Below are 22056 nucleotides of genomic sequence, written 5' to 3' on the forward strand. Positions count from 1 at the left end.
GGGGGATGCTAGGTGTACTTTGGTTCTCAGGTGTTTACAAGAGATGTTTCGCTGCTTTGTGCAAGGGCGCAGAGTTCAGCTCAGATTGATAGAGTCGACCACAAAATTGTTGTCACAGATATTATGAGAATCATAATACATAGTGCAGACGACGTTTTCAATTCGAAAAACGGGCAATATTTACTTACGTACATAATAAACGGTGGTCTAAAGATGCCATATAAAATACAGGTAAGGAAACTCGCAATCATTACAGTTCAAATCTCTAGGTTGGCTAAGCGTATTTCAGTACTAACTGAAGCAATGGTAGAAGGATTAGATTAGATGTAATAACATTAAAAATAGTAAGAAAAACACATTTGCACAATTGAATAAAACCGTTTTGATTTTTTTTTTCAGATTTTTTTTTCCAGACTCTGGCTAGATACATACAGAAACTGATTATCAACGTTAATATAACCTTTACTGTTAGTTGGGTTGATTAAGGGGCAGGGCAGCCCGAAGAGAAAAGAGAAAACGGCCAATAGAAACGGTCCTAAGGGCTAAAGGAGAGGCAGAGAGGGAGGTGGTAAGAGCGAAAGAAGAGAACTGAAGTACGGGGTGGGGGGGGTTTAACCTGTGTGTCAAATATCTGAGTGTACTTGTGTGTGATTGCTTTCAATGAGAATCAGTGGGTGTGTGTGTGTGTGTGTGTGTGTGTGAGGCTGCATGTACTCTATGAGGAAGATCGGAGGGCGGAGGAAAGAATGAATGAACAGTCTGGGGGTGGAGAGGAAGGAGGGGTGAGAAAAAGTGTCATAGCAGGGAGGGGGAGGGGGGTTAGGATAACAAGCATAAAAATCACTGATCAAATATCTATCGAACTAAAACAGACAAGGACAAGAGAGGGACACTACATCATGTGTTGTGTTGACTTCTTTTTTCCATACTAGCTACTGTGTAACTCAGGGTTTAACATCTATGTATCTGTGTGTGTGTGTGTGTGTGTGCGTGCTAATGTGTGTACAGATGGTTGTTTCTGTGCCTGCCTGACACCTCTAACATGTACTTTTGATCCGTCCATGCAGACTTGAGCGTGTGGGATTTCGAGTGTCAGTAGAATGTGTTACCAAATGATCTCTGATGAACTGACGACCACTCCACTGGGAACTGAAACTGCACAAAATCACTTCGGCACAAAAGCAGAGAGAATGCTGCTGGTAACAGATGCGACTGAGTGTACCTGTCTGTCCTGTGTGTGTGTAAGTGTGTGTGTGTTTGTGTTCTGCATGTGTGTGTGTGTGTGTGTGTGTGTGTGTGTGTTCGTGACTGTTGTCTGGCGAGCGAATCGAGAGAGGGCATCGTACACCAGATCACACTCTGGCTCGCCGCAGAAAAGCCATCTTCTAACATGTACTGCTGCGATACACATATTTGTACTAATGTCAAAAGTTGAAAGCAGTTAAGTATATGACTCCTAGTAATTCTAGACTTAGTATTTCGGCCAGTGGAGCTATATTCTCTAGCCTAGTCGTGGTGTCTGTATTACAGTCCTGTGTTTAGCCCGACGCTGTTACCTACTCTTAACCTATAAACACCTACAGCGCTTGCATGCTTAATCCCTACCAACAACGGCTAACAAGTCCGAACCTCTGATTTCGTTTGGTGTTGGTGTAAGAGACGGCGGCGTGGCCCAGCCTCGCGATGACGAGCGCAGGCCTACGCTCACGGCTGGGTGAACTGTCAGCGTTTCACTGTAATGGTTGAGTTCATAACTGAGGGGATGTCTGACGCGACTACATTAACACTTACATACACTGTATAGTCAGGGTTTTTTCCTTCAAAATGGCATTTCAGAAGAGCTTTTTCCATGTCAATTTTTGTGGCACACGATAGAGCACAAGTCATCAACATAGTAAGAAAATAAGGTGCTTCTTGTTGACTTGCCTTTTCTTTTTAACATAGTGAGCTCATGTCAACCTCTCTTAGTAAGTTTATAGAGATTGCAATGTTCATGGCCAGCATCTCTCAGGTCTACTGTCAGTCTACTGCTTTTACATTTGCAGTTGTGCTACCAGTTGATTGGTAAGTTGTATTTCCGTAGTCAGATGAAATCTACTATGGGGGACACGTCTCATTCTCTACAAACATAAGTGCTCTAATAAAACAATTCATCATCTTCGAAGTCTCAGATTGTGAGCGGCACACTCGGGTCCGCCATGAGGCCTCTCTCTCTCTCTCCTGTCATGTGATCCGACCCGTTCAGCCCCCGCCGTGTTCGGCTGAGGCGCTTCAGGGCGGGGAAGTGCTAACTGCTGGTCTAAAGTGACACACCGGAGCCGTGCGGGGCAGCAGCTCCTGGTGTTGGGCTATTCTCATGACAACAGTCGCTCAATCACCACCAGAGGGTGGAGGGATCTTTGAGGCGTCGTTGCCACGCCTCTTTTCTATCGCAGGCCGCCTCGGTCGGCGAGCCCCGTTAAAATACACTTTGGAAATAACTTTTTAGAAATCTGAAACGACTCCCAGGAATCCTTGACGTGGACAATCAGGAGTCCTTTCAGGCTCATTGCAAAGTTCTTGATTGAACGTGAGGCCACTCTGAAGGGAACTCTGTCTGGCAGCAGTTCCCCGAAATCCTCACCATTCATTTCCATCTTTTGCTGGGCAGCGTTTCTTTTCTTTTTGGCCTTAACTCCAGAAGGTGCCTCAGAGTTTTTCGTTTCTTTATCACCTGGTAGAGGACTGTCCAGTGTGGTTTAACATTTTTAAAACAAAGTGCTTCTTTGTCTGAAACCACTCTGTTCACATTCTGACGTCTCTCAAATAGATCTCTACCTTAAAATGTAGTTCTACATGTCATAATGATTTACTTATGCGCAGGGGACACCCCTCACAGACTGTCAATTCACCTGTATAGGGGCTTGTTCAAATTCATATTTAAATATAACATTAAGTGCTTCTGTTGGGAAAATACAATCAAAGCTTTGGGACAAAGGGACAAGGAGGATGGGAGGATAATATAATAATGCACTTTTCTTTTTTTTTTGGAGGAGCGGGGTAATATCTTGCATACTTTGGGGCTTAAGGTGCATAAATTCATGGGGTCTCTTAGCACAGCTAAGCACTAGGCTTTGCTACATAGGTCAAAGTAAGATGGTACACGAATACCATGGCGGTGCAGAAACGCTCCCGTCATAGAAAACCAATCAAAAATGGGGTTCGATGCTAGTAAGAATACTAACACGGTGTGTTTAGCAGAGCTGCTAGCCTGCAGAGTTTGGGAACGAGGTCACTGCACAGAACAATGGTGCGTCACTTCCTTTCAAACTCTGAACATCTGAATTCATGCAAGACAAACCTCACATGAGACGGCCATGGCGACAATCCGCATTAACACAAAATTACCAACCACGGCGACCAGGCCTAGATGCTGTAACCATGGAAACCACATCCAATCTGTCACCGTAACCGCAAGCTTAACATCTGTGTGCAGAGATTCAAACAATGGGACCATTAAAGACACAAAATAAGAAATTCAAACTCTACAGATACCCATACGTACTAGGGGGCTCGTTTCAGTGGCGGGTCATGGGGGGGGCGGGGCTTCAAGCTTATTTTACTCTGAGTGCGGGAGGGAGGCATTTAGGATTTTTGAGGGGTGGGGCGCTTACAGACTCATGGAGAAAACCTCTCTTCATAAAACAATGTAAAACCACATGAGAAAACTAAAAAGGAAGTAACAGCTAACTGCTCGAGCCAATCACAGGGAGCAGCAGAGAGGACGAGGAGGAGCCTCGCGTCACTTCCTGCTCCGTGTGATCATGTGCACAGCTAGCAGGCGGGGCTACAAAAACAGGGAAAGGCAGTCGAACACAGAGAACTCTCTCAGAGCAGTGCATCCTGGGAGGGATGCCATCACTCCTCCTTCTGTAGTGCTCCGTCTGACGGGCAGTCGTCAAGGCAACAGGGGGCCTCCACTTCCACCCCCTCTGATTGGTTGTCTCTGCTGGCTAAGGCACACGGGATTGGCTGGGCCAGGGGGGCCAGCTCCAATGGCTGGCCGATGGCGGAGGCTGCTGAGCTGCCGTTCAGCTGCTGGGTCGCAACCTCTGGCGTGGAGCCCGCCTCCTCTGAGGGCTTTGGGGGAGTGCTGGATGGGGGTGGCGACGACGTCTGGAGGACGACAGTTGGACAGAGTTTTAACTGAACAGCAGGAGACATGATGGCGAGCAAGAATGTGACCAACGCTACTCATATGTGAAAACGTACTACAAGATGTACTACACGAAAATGTACCACCAAACTTTGTGTGTAGTTTGGTCTGTTGCTTGAGTCCCACCTGTGTTCTGTTGGCAGGTGCCTTCTTCACTCCCCTTACTTTTGCTGGAATCTCTTTACCCCTCCTGTGACGAAGACACGGAAAGATCAACAAAACCAGTATGACCAGTATGTCTGATTTCAAGGCTCAATCCCACCAGCATTCAAGACGGATTTCACCCCGAGTTTGTTTGAAGTAAATCAGGTTCAACTCTGGTGAGCTTTGACAAGCAGATTCACTCAAACCACAGAAATCCTTCTTCACACTGTGACCCGTCCAACAGACAACACCGAAAGCCATTATTTCTAATATCCAAACGAAAAAGTTGAACTCAACTGTGAGGACACAGAGCAGCACCCGACAGTGTACAGCACGAGTAAACTGAAATTATCTTGTAGTTCATCAAAAAAAAATCAAGCATTTGGGCAAATTTTGTCTAAAACAATTAGCTTTGCAACATGAGGGTGAATTACTTGAATATGCCATCGGCCAGAGACACGTGTGACATTAAGAGACCAGCTGACCAACACACAGAAGACTGTCACAGCTAACGCACAGAGCATCCGAACGTCACATTTTAACTAGAGCAGATCACACCTCTGAAGTAGTTTCTCAAGTTAAATAAAGTAATTACATTAACTGAAATTTAAATGGCCTCGTTACTTTCATCTTCAGAGCAGACTAATGCAGTATATTATAAAGAAATACCGTAGAAAACACAGTAACAAAATACAACTGGAGTCAAGAAAGGTTACAGCCACGTCACGGATGGTTAAAACTATAAACCAGCACAAAAAAACACCACGTTAGGAACAGACACAGTCCAGCACAAGGCGTGCATTATGGGAAATATTTCATCATTTGGGTTCTTCCGTGTGGCACAGATGAAAGCAGTAAAGAAACAAACATGGAGGAGAGCGAAAGTGACACAGAGTCTGGTCATTCAACCAGGAGAAGACCTCCGATCAGCCAACGAGGAGCTGAGACCAAAGAGAGGAGGCTTCTCCTGCCGTGTGGACGCGGTTTAGCTATGAAAAGTCTGACACGGACCAGAAAACTGCACTTTGAAAGTTATTCCGCAGACCGGCCCCCACAGCAGGCTGAAACACCACCTGCCTCTTTTACCACCTACGCAAGGCTCGCGTTGAACAGCATGGAGAGAGTCTACGCATGAGAGGCCTCAAAGGTAGTCCAGTGCTTAAAACAAAGCCCAGACTGAGACGCAGGGTTATTCTGCTCCCAACTACACTAGAAAAGTGTTGTATTTTTACCTTTTCACATTTCGCACATGAATGTTTTCCATTTTGTTACGTACCTCATTGTAAATGCCACATCGTGACATGTTGTTTATCATTATCTGCACATGAAATGACTGATATCAGCTCCTGAGACTTTGGTCATATCACACTGGCCAACGGCAGCATTTCAAGCTTTAAAGAAGTAACTAAAGAGTCACTTATCACAATCAAGAAAGTAATCTAGTTAATGAGGTAAGTAGTATCTAGCTAATTCCTATTTTTCATTAACTAGCACAGCACAGGTCTTGACTGCTCTTCCTCTCTGTGATCACCATCACTGTGTTTAATGCAGCTGAATTCCCAACAGAGTTGTTGTCATTTACATATTTTTCTGTTTCTGTTGTCAGGTAAAGGAATGAGTATGAAAACTGACCGTGGCTCATAAATAAATAAAACTCATTTCAAGCTGCTGAGCTTCAGACAAGATATTAACTTAAGATTGTGACATTGTCATATAAAATAAGCATAAACACAGCTTAATGACTGCAGGCGCACTGTGAGATCGGCTATACTGACATTTAAAATGAGTGACTGCAGAGAAAGAATGAAGCTTGTCATCTTCAGGTACAGCATCAATTACATCAGATGAGCAGAAAATGTGCATTTAAGCTTGTGAAACAGGAAATGGTAAAATGACTACAAACTATAAAATGAATGCGCCTGTTGAAGAGCACACACTGCATAGTGAAACTGTGACAGAGGACGCTCGACGACGCTCGCCCCACGTTCAGCTGAACGGGCTTCCACACTGAAAAAGCTGCGTCCTTTCACACAGTTTGCTGGCTTTTTGTTCCTCAAGCAGCGACTTTAATCAAGAGCAGTTAGGTGAACTGCCAGATACGCAGGATCTCTGTTAGGCTGTAAAAAACTCCAATGCTGACGAAAACACAGTGCAAACGCTGTGTGGTGTGTGTTTCAGTCAATACTGATGCATAATCGAGGACGGTGCTCTTGAATGTGCTTTGTTGTGGTTATTCATCTTCAGGTACTGCAGTGGCTGCAATGACTTACAAACTGCTCTGCCTCTCTCTGGTCCGAGACGGAGGAAATATTTTCTTTTGAGCTTATTGGCTCTAGCAGTAATACACAACAACCTGTTTAATATAAATGCATGCTAATGCTAATCACTATGGCTAAATAGTATTTCAGTGTTCTGAGTCCTAATGACAGCAGCGCATTTTGGAAAGATGATGTTAAAAAGGCAAGAACGTCATTAGCTGTGCTGATCAACAGCATCATCATCGTACTCACCCTCTCCCTGCTCCCACTGACACCACCTGCATGTTGAACCCCCCTCTCCCACGGACTGGTTTGTTCCCAGCCCACTGGCCAACAACCATGCCAGCTATCTCCAGTTTCCCTCCCTGAGGGGGGATGGACTGGATGCCTGAACAAAGAAGAGAAGAAGTGATTACTGAGACTGACTGCTGAGAATCTGTAGCTTCAAACTACATAAGAACTGCATATGATATGTACTACAGACTATTACACTGTTTTCTGCAGTTATTATACAAGAAAACACAATGTTTTACTCCTTTATACTAACATACAAATACATGCACAGTTTTATGAAGCACATATCTGGAACAAACTGAAAGTGCTATTGATGCCTATTTATTCATATCTTGTGCTGCAACTGTAACTTTTATGTTTAAACTGTTGAATTCTATTTTAGATTACTTTCATCGTCTTGTAAAATTTTTAAAGAGTACTTACATTTCTTTATTTCTTTTATATTTTGTCTTAATGCCTTTTATTCCTTATGAAAAGCTTCATTCATTGCAAATCAAACTCAACAAAAAACTGCAAAATGTTTTCCACACATTTCACATTCTGTTGTTTTTGATGTTCCTGCCTCATCACCATCCACAATTTGTTTCTCCAGCTGTCAACACCTCCTCCATTCGCTTTATGCATTGCATTGTGGGACAATAGTATACATCAACGCCTCAACACTGAAAAATCTGTTTTGTGGAATGAACGCTGAATATACTCAATGCACACCGTACTCAGAAGCTGCTGAGAATTAGAGTGTAGTACGTCATTGGGACAAAGAGAAAGCTTTCATCCATGTAAGTGTGTTGAAAACCTACTAGATGAAAAGAAAGCATCTCTGTACCTGGGAAGGCTCTGGGTCTGTGCTGCGCAGGATGATGTGGATGATGTGGGTGATGATGAGGGGGCATGCCGCCCATGGGGCGAGGTGGGTAGAGTGGAGGCATGGGGTAGAAAGGGGGCACCATGGCAGGGGGGAGGAAGGCAGGAGGTGGAAGAGGAGGGGGAGGCGGAGGAGGGCGGGACAGGTTGATGCCCTCGAGGATTGCCTGACGCATCTTCTCGACCTTGGACACAAGCTCCTCCTGCAGAGCAGAAAGACAACTGTGACTGAGCCGTTCAGAGGGAATGTCTGAGCAGAGACACTGAGCAGTGGACACGTCCTGTGATGTCTCGAGGCTGATGCAGGCATATTTTGTTAAATGAATGAATGAAGGAAGCTGTAAGAAAAGGGGTTCTCAAACTTATTATTCAAAGGCCCACATCCGATGTTTGTTGAAGGTCAGAGGTCTGGAACAATTGGACAATTTCACACTTAATCAATTAATCAATGTCACAACTCGTGATTGGGCCAGCATGAAACTGAGGCAGCCAAAGCTCAGACAGTTAATTCTGCCTCGTACGTATTATCACAGCTACATCTAGACCAGTTACTGTGAGCTAGAGGAAGATGACACGGATAGCAACTCTCCGACGTAACGTTAGTGAGTTGAATTCAGTAGAAACAACAACGCTCTCTCTCTCTCTGCAACAGTTAACGTTCATGACAACGACTTCAACCACGGGAAAATTAAAACCACATTCACCTGGGGACAGGACGCTGTGAATGATCGCCAGCTGCACGATGTATTCAACGTCACTAACATTTATTGGTCAACAGAAAATGTATTTCAAAGCAGAAAATGCTTCACATCATCAGGTATTGTCGCCTTTTCAAACACGAGGTGTGAACCGAGGTCTGGACTTTGAGAGGCCCTGCTCTAAAAGGATAAGCTGGTCTAGCTACTGGATGACTGGATGACTCAAAAAGACACGTCTATCATATCCCCAGGTCACTTCTGCCCACCACCAGGCTACCACAGGCTCTCATGCACAAACACACTCAGGGTCGTACCTGCCCCTCGCACATGTCCAGCAGGGCGGCCCGGTCGCGGGCGGCCCGGGCCAGTTTGCTCTGGAACAGTTTGCCGTCAAAAAAGCCCCAGGGACAGCAGTGTTCCCATGGCAGCGGCTGGCCACACACATCATTGATGAACAGTGCTGTGTCAACGCCGGCCATAAAGAGAGAAGCCAGCTGTACGCCACGGGCATCCACCTTCTCCACCTGACAGACACAAAACACACAAATGTAAAATTACAGCATGTTTAAAGTGCAAGCGGCACGCAGAGACGAGTCGTAGAGCTGTGAGTCATGACGTCCTGGACGCGTGGCACGTGGGCACACATGATGCGTGCGACCTTTCGTTGCTTCTAAATGAAAGAAATTTGCTTGTAACACCCAAAAGGGGTGTAGTAAGAGTCTTACATCCGGCAGCTGTACCGCTGAGTTTCCACATTAGTCGTTAATCAACCAAAACAAAGCAGAAGCAGAAAAAAAACAAGAGGACTAGAAATAAAGTGAGAACTGTGTGCAGAAACATTTGTGGAAAAAACCCTGATGAATGATGATCTGACAGTGAGGGAGTGAAGGCTTACCTTGAGCTCCTGTAGCTGGTCGGGTTCGTAGAGCTGGCTGGAAACAGCCTGAGCCAGAAAGGCATCTAGCTCATGTCTCTGGAGGATCCTTCCCCCAGGCCACTGCATCATATACCTGAGAGAGAAGGAAAACAAAGCTCACTGTAGAACAGAACACTGAACTGAAGTGGATGATGCTAACTGAGCTAAAAACAACAACACCGGTACCCACACAGTGACTCTCTCAAAGGGCCACAAATGTGCTTCGAGTGAGGAAGCTTCAGAGAGTCTGACAGTAACTCCTCATGCGCTGTGCATGCTACACCGAGGGGTGGTCAGTCATTGTCTCCCACTGTCCCCTGACCATCCGTATCACACGCCGCGCAGCCACAAGGCCACAGTTACAGCCTTTGCTCCCTCAGAGCCATACACAATGCTTATCTGACTATAAATCAACCAGCAGTGGTGCAGTGCACCGTCATACCTGAGCACGCAGCACATGAGCAGCAGATGCTGTGGGACCTGTGCTGGGTTTAGAAGGGCTGGGCAGTCAGAGCGTAGGCAGGCCAGGAAGGCCCTGGTTCTCCTGGAGCGGTCCTCACTGGCACGACCCAACCACAGCCGCCGCAGGTTGGGGCAGGTCCACTCCCGGAAACACAGGGCCGGAACCAGCTCTGGAGTCAGGGCTGACTTGGCTTTACCGCTGCTCCATTCTTTGACAATCACTGGAGGAACTGTCACACAGAGGCAAGAGACGTATGGTGGTATAAAAATGGGTGCTGTTATATTTCAGAGGAACGTTTACGAGCTGCACTGCAGAACATTGGATTCTCTGCTAACAGAGTGACAGCTGACACGTATGAACAGGTCCAAAGACAGTTTAATGCACATCCATACATCCGTGTTAGATACGCCTTAAGTGAAATGGCTGTATGTTGATAAACCAGGGGACACCTCTCTCGCCGTGTCCAGGTGGCGTCTCACTCCCTCTTGGGGTGGATTGGGTCTCGTGGATGGAGTAAAAAATGCATGACGCAGCAACAATGACCGCGCATGAATTGAGGAAGTGGATCAGATGATTGATGATGTAACGTTTTGCCTTCTGTTGTGATAAGTCTTTATTGTATTGTGTATTTATTGATACGTCCTTAAAGCAAACAGCCAAACCAGCAAACAAACTCCTCCTGGTGTTTCACATATATGATGATATTTTCAAAAATATAATAATAATATAATAATATATCAATGTCCTGAAATTGTCATAGCTGTTCAATTCTAATGGTAAGTAAGTCTCACTACAACACGGATAGCACCATTGCATTTAGACATGTCAGCACGCACCATGGCAGGGCCCTGCAGCTGGTACACCAACATGGAATACAGCCAGCATTAATGTTAGAATCTGCATCTCTGTTTGGCAAGTCAAAATGTCGCCGTGGGAAGTCTTCAGAGAAGCTGCAAACCTTTTGTAAGAAGTGGCCCCTTCCTTAACTAGTTGTCTGACAAGTCAGCAGATATATAACCACAACAAATCCACCTCTCATGCGTAAAGGGAAGAGAGAAAACAAGAAGGCAAGAAAAAGACGTTAGTGACGGTCAACACATTTTACTGGTGCGGCCCAGCAAGAGTCCAACTGGAGAAACTGAGTGTCTACCACATGAAGGCTTGTTGGAGGCTATGAGGCACTGTGATAACCAGAAAAATCACCCAGCATCCACATGATCCAATCAATGCAATATATCAAGGCTGATCAAAGCCAGCACTTCAAACCAAGCCACTGAAAGGAAGGGGTTCATCTTCCATATTCCATTTGTCTTGTGCTTCATGCTTTTTCTCAATTCATAGATATTTCTCATTTTTATAAACAGTCCTGCTTCCAGTTCACCACACAGCATCTCTCCTGCCAGCTAAGAGCTCAGCTCGACGAGTCAGACTTTCAGGCAGCAGCACGTACAGTTAACAATTAACATATATTCAATATCTGTATACCCGAGGTTCACGTGACAAAATAATCAAAGCTTTCCTCAAAAATTAGGCCACAACAGGTTATTAGCTACTTGACACACATTGTAATCTAAATATAAAAAACAAACACCGATCTTGGAGTTAACTGGATGCCCAGAGGACAATATTTCAGAGCTCAAGTGGGAAGATGTGAATTTCACCCTCATTCTAATGCAGCTTCATCAACCCCGGCGAAGGGAAAATATACAGTTACAGTTATCTCCATGTTGGAAATCTGTGGAAAACTTCAACCTTTGGCTGGATTCCCAAACAACATATGGCATCACTGCTGCCCTCATCTATGGACTCCATCTACCATGTCCCAGGACCTACCTTCCAGGGGAGCCCTCTTGCGGAGAGCGAGCCTCTCCAGGCGACGGTGTGTTTCAGCCAGACTGAAGAGGACGCCGTATGCATACTGTCTGGCAGCACGGAACAGCAGGGAGGCGGGAGGCAGCTCAGAGTTACACTCATCCTCTATACACACTGGCATCTTCATCTCTCCCTGGGGTGCACAGTGGGAAGATGACAGTAAGGACAAATGTGATAGTAAGAGCGAAAGAAGGCAGGACTGAAAGCTCTGACATGGTCGGTACAGTATATTACCTCTATCGGCATTTTTATAAGCCTTGTTTACCCAAAAAAGATGACTTAAGGGTCTTGCAAAGACAAATGCAAGAACAGATAAAACACGGACGTCATCTGAGGGAAAGTTTACCTTGGTCAATATGTGGAAAATCTGGGGGTACATCAGTCCTCTCCTGTGTCTGTGCTCGGCCACACGAAGAACCTCAGCACTGACCTGAATGAACAAACGGGAAACACGGTGACAAAAGGCTTTTACACACCGACCGGGACGTGCCGTTCTGTTTTTTAAATGTCTCACGGACACACACCTGAGGCAGAGGGGGTGTGGTTATGTCCATGTGACTCCGCGTCGCCATAGACAACAGTGACGGAATGTTTGACCCACTCCCGTTGCCTTGGGAACCGTCTCCAGAGGCCGAGCCCCCCCTTCCAGCAGTGTCCTCCCACCGAGAGGGCTTGTCCGTCAAATGGCTGAGGAGAGGGTTTAGAGGAAGGTTTAGTTCACGTGTGCATGTGCACCATGTTAAAGTGTCTGCAGAGAAAACGTTCCCTTTAGCACAGCTTGTGTCGATGCTCACAGTGTTTCAGTAACACAAGCCTCTCAGAAACTTAACACACCCACAACAAGTCCAAAGTGTCCCTATCTTAAACCATAGTTCTGGAAGACTGATGGTCAAGAAAACATGAGGAGACAAAAATTCCAAAATCACGTGTATCCTCCTTAGTACATAGTTTCCCCTGCTGCACCGTCCTCCTCCTCAGCGGTAATCCCTGAATCTCTAAGCTGTAGCTGGGCTACTTTACACCCTAAGCTTGTTGACAAAAAATCACTCAGTCAACAAGTGCACGTGATACAGAGATGCTACGGATGCACTGCATTTTGCAAAGGGCTCATCCGATGTTCCACCGGCTTTAGGGAGTCCAATCTGATCCTTATACTTACCTAAATGCTGATTAAATATACCCGACACATTAAAGTAACAGGTGCAGCTTACTAATTTTGGCACCCAATTTTTATAAGCTACTTGATCCTCGTTGAAAAATGCCACATTTACAAGCTGAAGTAACTAGTGTGATGTGAATGAAAGTTTCACTGGCAGAATGTGATGAGACCTGACAGAGAGGAGTGATCACTCTGCTGGAGAAACTACAGAGTTACAGAGGGGAGGTTCTCCCTCATCCTCCCCCATTAGTGCCAGCTGATATGACCTGCTGCTGCTGGCGTTTGACGTTGTAACAGGTGAAAGTGACGGTCAGCGTCTAACATATAAACAAACATCGGCAAATGCAAGAGTTTGGTATCTGAAGCATTCTGGTTTCTGCTTATAGTACAAATAGTATAAAACAAACAAGTTTGAGTCCATGAGGAGAGCAAAGGAAGCAAACACATTGGCCAAAATTCAATCTCATAACTCATCTCTTATATGCAGATATCTGTTTGTAGAGATCAGTCAGAATGTCAACAGGACCTAAAATAAGTTGCTGATCGGACTGTAAACAATGACCGATGCCTGACGAAGCCTTGGCCTGAATATCCCTCATACCTCATCTGGATATGTGCTGTCTATGCCAAAAGCTCAGCAACATTGGCTGTTGCCCTTACAGGCTAAATCATCAACAGCTGACTGGTTCTGAGATTAGTCAGCGTCGGCTAAAAAAGCTGCTACTGGAATATTTTGTGTCACTTTTTGCTAATAAGAGAGAGGAGCGATGACAGATCTGATAACAGATGTGTTAGCCTGAGAAGCTAGCAATGGCCGCCTTCACGTTGGTCTCAGTGAGAGTGGGTTAACATGCTGGTCAAGTTTTTATTTTTCTGTTGATCGACTCATCAATTAATCACTGCAGCATTTCTTTCGGTGTATTTTACCTTGTTTTGTTGCAGTCTTCAAGTTACTGGGACTTAATTTAAGGGCCTTCAGACACCAACATGTTAAACTGACATCACATTTAGACAATAGATCGCCTAAAATGGAGTTCCCTCTCATATTCCAGTGAGCTTTCTGCTCTGCTGGCAACAGCAAGCTACAGCGTTGAAGCCACAACAACAAAATGTGGAATTCTAAAAATAAAATTAGTTTCCAAGACATGCAACAGACTTTAAGAAACTAGTTGACCAACCAGCTAACCGCCACCTCTTTGAGTGAAAGAAGTCCATTATGTCTTCCTCATGGACATTACTGTTGTAAAGTGCAAGCTGCCTACATACCGTGAAAGCTAAGCTCTCCTTATGATTAGTCAAAACATGTTATGTGAAGTGCTTTGCTCCACCTAAAATGCCAAAGTCTCTCTCTTCACTCAACTCTAATTAGACAGCAAACAGTTTGGCTGAAAAGGTAAACACGAGTGCGCGTCTTACTTTGCGTTGCTGTCGTTGGGTTCATCTCCATCTGATGACGAGGAAGGAGACGGAGAGGGACCAGACTGAGTGCTGGTGTGATGATTGGGTAATCGACTTCCCCCCTGAGTGGAATCATATGGAGCTGACCAATCAGAGAAGCCCATCTTGCTCGTCAGTGAATCGTTGCAGTCTTGGGATGGTGGTGGTGGGTTCTGGAACAGAGGGGTGGAGCCAGGTCCATATGGAGCATTTGGATAGGGTGGCTTTAACCCCGGAACCTGGGGAGGAGGGAACTGTGATGGACAGAGAGGAGAGGAGAGGAAAGGAAGAAAAGAAGCACGGGAGCAGACAAGAAAAGAAGGAGCCCAGGAAAGAGAGAGGGGAGGGAGGCAGAGACGACGTCTCAGGGATGGGAACTAGTACTGTCCTATTTTATTTCAGATCAAACTAGAACCATCTAATCAAAGCTGGTGGGGGGATTTGGGATGGAAAGGACTGCACCCTCCTCCCTTAGCCAGTTTTTCCCCTAAATGAGCACATGCCACAACGGGATTTCAAAGAGCCAAAAACTTAATCCACTCCACTACATGTAGACTCATGTAGAGCACAGAACAAATTACAGCCACTTCAAAGAGGACGGAGGATTACCAAGATAAGGGACCTACCTGATTCTTTCCAGGCTGCATCGGTCCCATGTGGCCAGGTGGTCCCCCAAATGGATTGGGTCCAAACCCAGGTACTAAGCAGGGAGAGACAGGAAAAAGAAATTACGTTTTGTGTTTTTGTTTTTTTCTTTTCCCATAAATGCGTATTTAGTAAGCCAAAAACGATTACATAATGATGCAGACTATTGGCTCTATTTTCTAAACTTGGTTCCTCAGCAGTTTACGACTCACAGATGAAAGAGGAGGGCCCCATGTTGGGCGAGCGTGGTTTGGAGGCAGCTGAGAAATACTCCACCGCTTTCTTGAATCGCTCCACTTTGTCCTCCATACGAGACTGGAAGGGAGGAAACAAAGCAGTATGTTTACTCAGTATCATGCTGGGATTATGACAGTGAAAAGTGCTGAGTAATTGCTGAGTAATTCTCTGAGTAATTCCTCAGCTAAAGCAGTGATTTATTTTGTTGATGTTGGCTAAATGATAAAGAGTTAATATGACTGAATCCGTCCTCAAATTTCAGTCCAACATCCAAAACGATATTCAGTTTACTGTCACATTTGACAAAAGCACAAAATCTTCACATATGAGAAGCTGGAACATCTGAATTTTTAGCATTTTTGCTCTGAAAACTACCATATTAACAAAAGATGAAACAATTATAAAACCCACTGTTATTTAATTCTCTGTAAATTAACCAAAACGTGAATAAAATAATTGTTTCATGTGTTTCAATGGCTGTTTTAGCCACTACAGCAGTCTTAGTTCAGCCACCAAATGAAGCAAACACGAGAGGACAAATGAGACGAGACAGGGTCAACGGATGTCACAGAGCAGTGAAAAGACATATGGTATATAAATAGATTTGAAAGGGATAAGGAAGCAGATTTGATAAGATGCTGCTGAACTCAACATGACTGGAGACCAAGATTAGAAATTTGCAAATGTGTCTTTTATGTGTAGTCAACACTAGAAACACTGCAGCAGCTTCCTCTGATGAACTGAAACTAGATGTTTCTGGTAAGCACATGGATTTCTATAAGGTGTGTTGTCAGGCTGTGGTTTTGCACTAATGTGTGAAGAAGTGGACCTGCTGACTCAGGTGTTGTGTCAGCAGAAATGAACTATTTTACCATCAACAACAGCTGGTCTTTAAGGTCAGAAAAATTAATGACGAGCATGTTCATTATCCAGAATCAAAGCATTTTTTTCACATTTTGAAATGTTAATTACACTATATTTAATTTTTTCTCAACTCAAATCAAAATAAACAAAGAGGTTGACCAATGTAGTGATAATCACTGAAAAAGGGCGGCGCCCACATGACCTACCTGTGACTGTTTGAAGACATCTCTGGCAATGGCGTCGAGGTTTCCCAGGTCTTTGATGGAGGAGACGTACTCTGAGACGGCCTTGATCACCACCTCACAGGGCGGCAGCACCAACTGGTGGGCTCGCACCTGAGACAGCAACAGTACAAAGGTTTTAATCCACATGCACCTGGTTGGGTGATGAGTAATACTATGAAAGAGGCGCATGAACATATGCATCTGTATGATTTAGCAGTTTATTGTAAAAAATGTATAACTACTGATTATAAAGCTATGTTACTAGATTCATTAATTTATGGATCACCAGACAGAAAAAAATTAATTAAGACATCCAAAGGATAGCAGATGAAAGTGAAAACACTTATTTCCAATATGGTCGCAAGATGTTAAAAGACAAAGTAAACACAAAGATCAGATGAGACAGATGACAGATAAAAGGCAGGACTGGACGTTTGCTAGTTTTTAAATAGCTTTAGGGCCCAACAAATGGACCGAGCTCCTCAAATTACAAGATGATGGCCTTCTACAGAGTTTGGCTGCGTTCCATTTACAAAGATGATACCATTACAGTAGGCATTTGCACTATATTTTAACATAACCAAATAGTCAACATTTCCTGCAGATGTTTCACAATAAAAGCCTTATGTTGATGGGAAAGGTAACACATTATGGCCCCAAACCACTGAAAGGCTTTTATTGTGAAAGAGGAGCAGCTAGCAACAGCAAATTAACCAGTAAATGAGAGAAAATTACAGAATCTGGAAGCTTTTCTCTAAAAATTATAATATCTGATTCTGTTAACATTTGAGATAAATCATGGCTCACACGTTATTAGTTCTGACTAATTACAGTATGACATGAATATTACAGCTACTATGTTCTCAGAGCAAGCTGTGGTTTGCAGACTTTAGACTTAGAAACATACGGTACCTTGAGAGAAGCTAGTGGGTGTTCTGGTCCCAGCAGACTCCAGTGGAAGGCAGCCAGGTCCTCATCAGGCAGAATATGATTTCCTGCAAGAGAGAAGCGCTTTCAAATGTTTGCTGTGTCAATGAACAAGGACGTCAGACAAAGAGCGGTGCCAAAAATACAACTCGCAGGTAGAGGCGCGTGTTTCAGTGACAGAGCGTCAAAGAGAAATGTGGGATGCAGGTTTGATTTTGTGTATTTGTGCGTCTAGGCTGACGTATGCGAGAGTGCCGCTCCTCACCCAGCAGAGCAGCAAAGCATGGCAGGTGCTGTGTCTTGAGCCCGAGCTGCCTGGCGGCCTCAGACAGCAGGTACTGGTGTGTGGTCAGGTTCTTGCCGTTCCAGCTCAGTTTGAGCGCGTGTGAGGAGAAGTAGGCGGGTACGTTGCAGAGGGCAAACTCAGAATCCTGAGCAATCAGGCCAGCAAATCCAAAGTCTCTGTAGAGAGACAGCACTTCCTGGTGGTGGTCCTCCAGAGTCTGTACAACCTGTCGAGGCAGAGTGGACAAACTCAGACTGCTGTGTCCTAAAAACACCAACTCTGAGTGGAATTTCAAACATGGCACCTCCTTTTGAAAAAGTTCACATTCTGCAGAGACCTTTCTGGATTACCACGTGTCAGATTTGAAGTTTTTGCCATCATTTTTCCAGAAAAAGGAGCACAGTAGTTTAAAGCTATGACAACTGCTTGACTAGCAGATCAGTTTAGCTACAGAAAATTAATCTAAATCTTAAATTAAACTGCTACTGTTTTGACAAATAAGCCATTTTTATAGTAAAAATGTCCAACTTTATCAAACAACTAATCAATTAATCAAGAGAATAATTGGCAGATGATTTGATTATTACAGCATAAAGATGGACTTCTGTGAAGCTGATTAGCTGCCATGCTAGCAGTCACTGTCGTATAGTAAATTCATGAAGACAGAGATCACAAACAGCCAGTGGAAATGACACTTCACACACTTTATATACCAACAAAATACTTAAGCTCCAAAGTCCACAATGATACTATTTCAAACAGTGTGCTTGCAAAAACACAAATGTAGAAAATTTGTGCTGCGCCACTCAGTTCCAAATCAATGGTGGAGATGTGGATACCAGGATCTAGGGAAGCATAATTGCTTCAGAGAACACTCATGCAGAACACAATTGGTGGGTGAGGTGCATGGTTACGCCACAGAGCGCAGGAGCGTTTCCCCGATTATGCCAGAATTGCTACGTTAATCTTGTTAATCAACGTCAGTATTAATCAGTGTGAAAACTAATAATTACTTTCAGTTACTTCATTCAAAATCTAGTTAAAGGGCTGGTAGTCAAATCTCTGTCTTCAAATGAACGCAATATGGGGTAGAGAAGGCAAAGCTGATTATGAGGAATCTCTTTCATGGCAGACTTGTTGAGACTGCTTAATAGTTCTTGTGTCACTCACCAACAATAACGCTGATAACAAATTTCAACAATCAGAATAATATATAGCATAATACAGACTGAATGTGCGTGCAGTACAAGTAAAGCTGAGTAGGACACCAGAGCAATAGCAGCACAGAGGGGAAAAGCAATGACTTGAATATAAGTGTAATTGAAGCAGAGGAGAGATACTTGAAGCTGCAGTAATATGACTGTTTTCAGAATACAGGTAGGGAAAAACAACTAAGTACACATGGGAACTGTGAGTAATGATGCTGTACATGAACACAGAGCATCAGAACGTGTTGTACTGTAATGTGGGTGGGATTTTTCTATTCTAACAAGTATCCTCTCATACACTGTGGCACTGTGCTTTTTAATACTAGCATGCAAGCAGATGGGAAGGCAGATCAAAGGCAAAAAAGAGACAGCCAGGCAAAAGTTGACAAGAGGAACCCTGAGAGGCAATCAAGCAGTTTAGCTGCATTCATGACAGGCCTTCAACATAACGTTATGAGTCATATTTCCTTTTCAAACAAACCGTGTTAAGTTATTCTTTGCCCCAAAGTATCTGCTTTGCAGAGTTAGATGACACATAGTTTGTATTTCACCTTATCATATTCTAAATAGCAGGCTAATAATAGTAGAGGGAGGCAGATATAGTACATTCCCATTACACTACAATATGCTATATCAGAGCAAATACTATTGTGCCAGTGTCAGAGATAAATATTCTCAATCACCATCCCACTGAAATGCACATGTTAAGTCATTACAAATGTACCACTGTCAGGTACTGGGCACCTATAAATAGTCTATCCACTCAGCAGTTGTTCAACAATGCATGACAGGTTCATGGAGTTCATGTTATGTAATATATAGGCTAGACTAGGTCATGTTGTACAATAAATGCTTCGAGCCCCTCTTGAATAAGGATGCACGGACTGGTTTAGCCAGCAGCCGCTGCTTCATATATCTAAAAAAAAAATCTGTTGCACTGAATACGTTCCTGCTCCCAGAAGACCATCCCAAAAACATCCAGGAGAGCAGCGCAGGCCCGCTGCAGGCACCGGCTACAGGCACCGGCTACAGGCAGAAATCTATGCTGCTCCAAACAACCAGCTTGTCAGATCAGGTCTGTGTCTGTGTACGACATTAAACAACAAAATTCTGCATTGACTCATTTCAGTGAGTACTTACACTTGCTCCAACTGGAAGGAGTTAAACAGCGCTGGTGATGTAAGCTAATAAATGGGCGTGCAAAAAGGGCAAGTGCCAAATGCACGGCACGCCATATGACCACAATAAAACAACTTCACACATTTCTCACCCGCACTCGGAAGCGGAACATAGCAAGGCGGACGCAGTGGCTGAGGCAGGCCGGGGGCAGGAACCATGCCCGTGGAGGCGGGGTGGCCTTGCTGCCGACGTGGTTGACTATCAGCTGCGCCGTCTGTCGCTGGCCCTGAGCTCGCCGCGCCCACTCGGGCCAGCGCTCCTTCCCCAATGTGCCGTTGAAAACCACGACCAGCTCCAGGCCACCCTGGTACAGGCACGCCTGTGACAGGGCAGCCAGGTAGCCCAGCATGGCGTTCCACTCGCCCCCGCACACCCAGTCCGTCTGGTAGCCGCCGTAGAGGCGCTGCAGGCCGGAGTCAGCGTCGATTAGGATCCTGGCAGGCGGGGGCGGGGGAGGCATGGGCCCGGGGTGATGTGGGTGGTGGTGTGGGTGATGGTGGTGAGGGGGCTGGCGGGCCGCGGTACGGGCAAGCTTCAGGAGGTCCACCGGGACTGCGGCCCCGGGACACCGCTTCTCTAGATACTCTTGAAAACCCTGCACTCCCATGACGGTGTTGTTGAGCCTGTGTGTCTGGCCGGGAGCGGGCTCTGAATACGTTCTGTACGCCGTGTTTGTAATGTGATGTGGGGCGAGACCGTAGCTAGCTGTGCACTTCAGGCAAGCTAACTGGTCTCCGATGTAGTGACTAACTGTAGTTTAATTAACCCAGCAAAACAACCTATCTGTCACACGGACCCGTGAAATGAGTCACCATGCACCGCTGTACGAGTGTGTCAGTCAACGTTACTTATTCCGAGATCCTGAAATGCCAATTTCTCAGTTTTGGTCGTGGGTGCTCAGTTGAGTGTCCATCCCTGTGGATTTTTGGTTAGATGCCAGCAAGGCCAGTGTAGCTACCTACAACCAGAAAAAGTTGAACATTTTTCCTGCTCCCATAATTTGGCTTTAACAAACCAGCTTCAAAATTTTAGTTGGCGGCAATAAACGAAAATGCAGCAAGGTGGTGGATGTTACTGAGAAATGCCTACAAAACAATTACCCTGCTGGTTTGTGCACATGAAACAGATGCAATACTGCGCATTAGTTAGCAACCCACAGGCTGGATGGCCAGTTCGCGGACATGATGTTAAACCGAGCAGCTTGCAAAATCGTTATTTCTATCTGACAGCTAAAATATTTGACATTTATTCTGCGCTACCTCAGGCAGATTTCAGCACGTGTGTAGCGGTAGCCTGTTGGTTCGCAGGTGTCAGAATATCAATTAAAACAAATTAACAAGCTGTGTGCCTGGCTGGCTGTCTAGCTGTACGAACATTTGCTAACTGTGTGGCTAGCTGTTAGCTGCTGGCAGGGTCCCCGGCGTGATTTGACGCGTCAACTCCCGAAGACAAGTCCGGGGCGGACACGACGCGGAATGAGATGGATGTTTGACGAAATAAAAGAAAAGTAACTAAAAGAAAAGAAAAATAAAAGCCCGATGGTGCCTCCCTCGCTTTCTTCCACACTCACGGCTTCATGTTGCAGAGGGGAACATTACTTCCAAGCGACATCAGCCATCTTGCGACTTCCTCGCGGCCCAGTGGAGTGGGAGGGAAGGCGGAGGGAGTGGAGGGAGGAGGCGCGGCCGCGGGGAAGCCGGGAAATGTAGTCTAATAACCGCATAACGTCCAACTAGAAAAGCCGTAGTGAGAAACAGGTAAAAACTCCAAATACCAGCTTAAGGATACCGACGCTTGAACGAGGATAAAAAGCTGGAGAGTAGAATTTCTCCAAGTGGCCCACAAGTGATTCAAGTACAAACGCCGTTATTTGACCGTTGCCCATCCCAGATGCTGTCATATCGGCATGTAAATGTTGCTAACAGCGTCAGCTAACTGCTTTTGCGGTAGGCGGCGGTTGATGCTACAGTCTCTGCCTTATAGAAGTACTAAACAAATACTTTAGCGGTGATGTAGGGATGGTCAGAAATGAAAAGCAGCGACTTTGAAACCCAACCACGAATTTGCCGTCACTTGGTGAAAAATGACTGAGTGGTGTAACAGGTAGAACGGCGCTGTCCCGTTCGTGTTAAATCTGTGTGTGTATGTCGCCTCCCTGTGGTTCAGTTCAGTGTCCTCGGAGGAAA

General features: G+C 45.1%; 1 protein-coding gene across 2 annotated transcripts; it reads right to left on the reverse strand.

The window, feature by feature from the left end:
* Positions 1-415: 415 nt before the first annotated feature.
* Positions 416-21524, reverse strand: fam120c (family with sequence similarity 120 member C). Of its 2 annotated transcripts, none has more exons than XM_076740167.1 (17): positions 19962-21524; positions 17463-17709; positions 17183-17265; positions 16253-16381; positions 15158-15260; positions 14927-15000; positions 14280-14554; positions 12229-12391; positions 12051-12134; positions 11666-11837; positions 9812-10061; positions 9349-9463; positions 8768-8977; positions 7718-7958; positions 6850-6985; positions 4322-4385; positions 416-4155 (listed from the first exon to the last, which is right to left on the reverse strand). In XM_076740167.1, the coding sequence occupies exons 1-17, from the start codon at positions 20475-20477 to the stop codon at positions 3898-3900; spliced, it is 3120 nt and encodes a 1039-aa protein (XP_076596282.1). In that variant the 5' UTR covers positions 20478-21524; the 3' UTR covers positions 416-3897. The 2 variants fall into 2 exon arrangements, with proteins under 2 accessions (XP_076596282.1, XP_076596284.1); XM_076740169.1 differs by having other exon boundaries at positions 14280-14473; positions 19962-21517.
* Between the last annotated feature and the right edge of the window lie 532 nt (positions 21525-22056).

This window comes from Chaetodon auriga, chromosome 10, assembly GCF_051107435.1.
Source record: "Chaetodon auriga isolate fChaAug3 chromosome 10, fChaAug3.hap1, whole genome shotgun sequence".
Classification (NCBI taxonomy): domain Eukaryota; kingdom Metazoa; phylum Chordata; class Actinopteri; order Chaetodontiformes; family Chaetodontidae; genus Chaetodon; species Chaetodon auriga.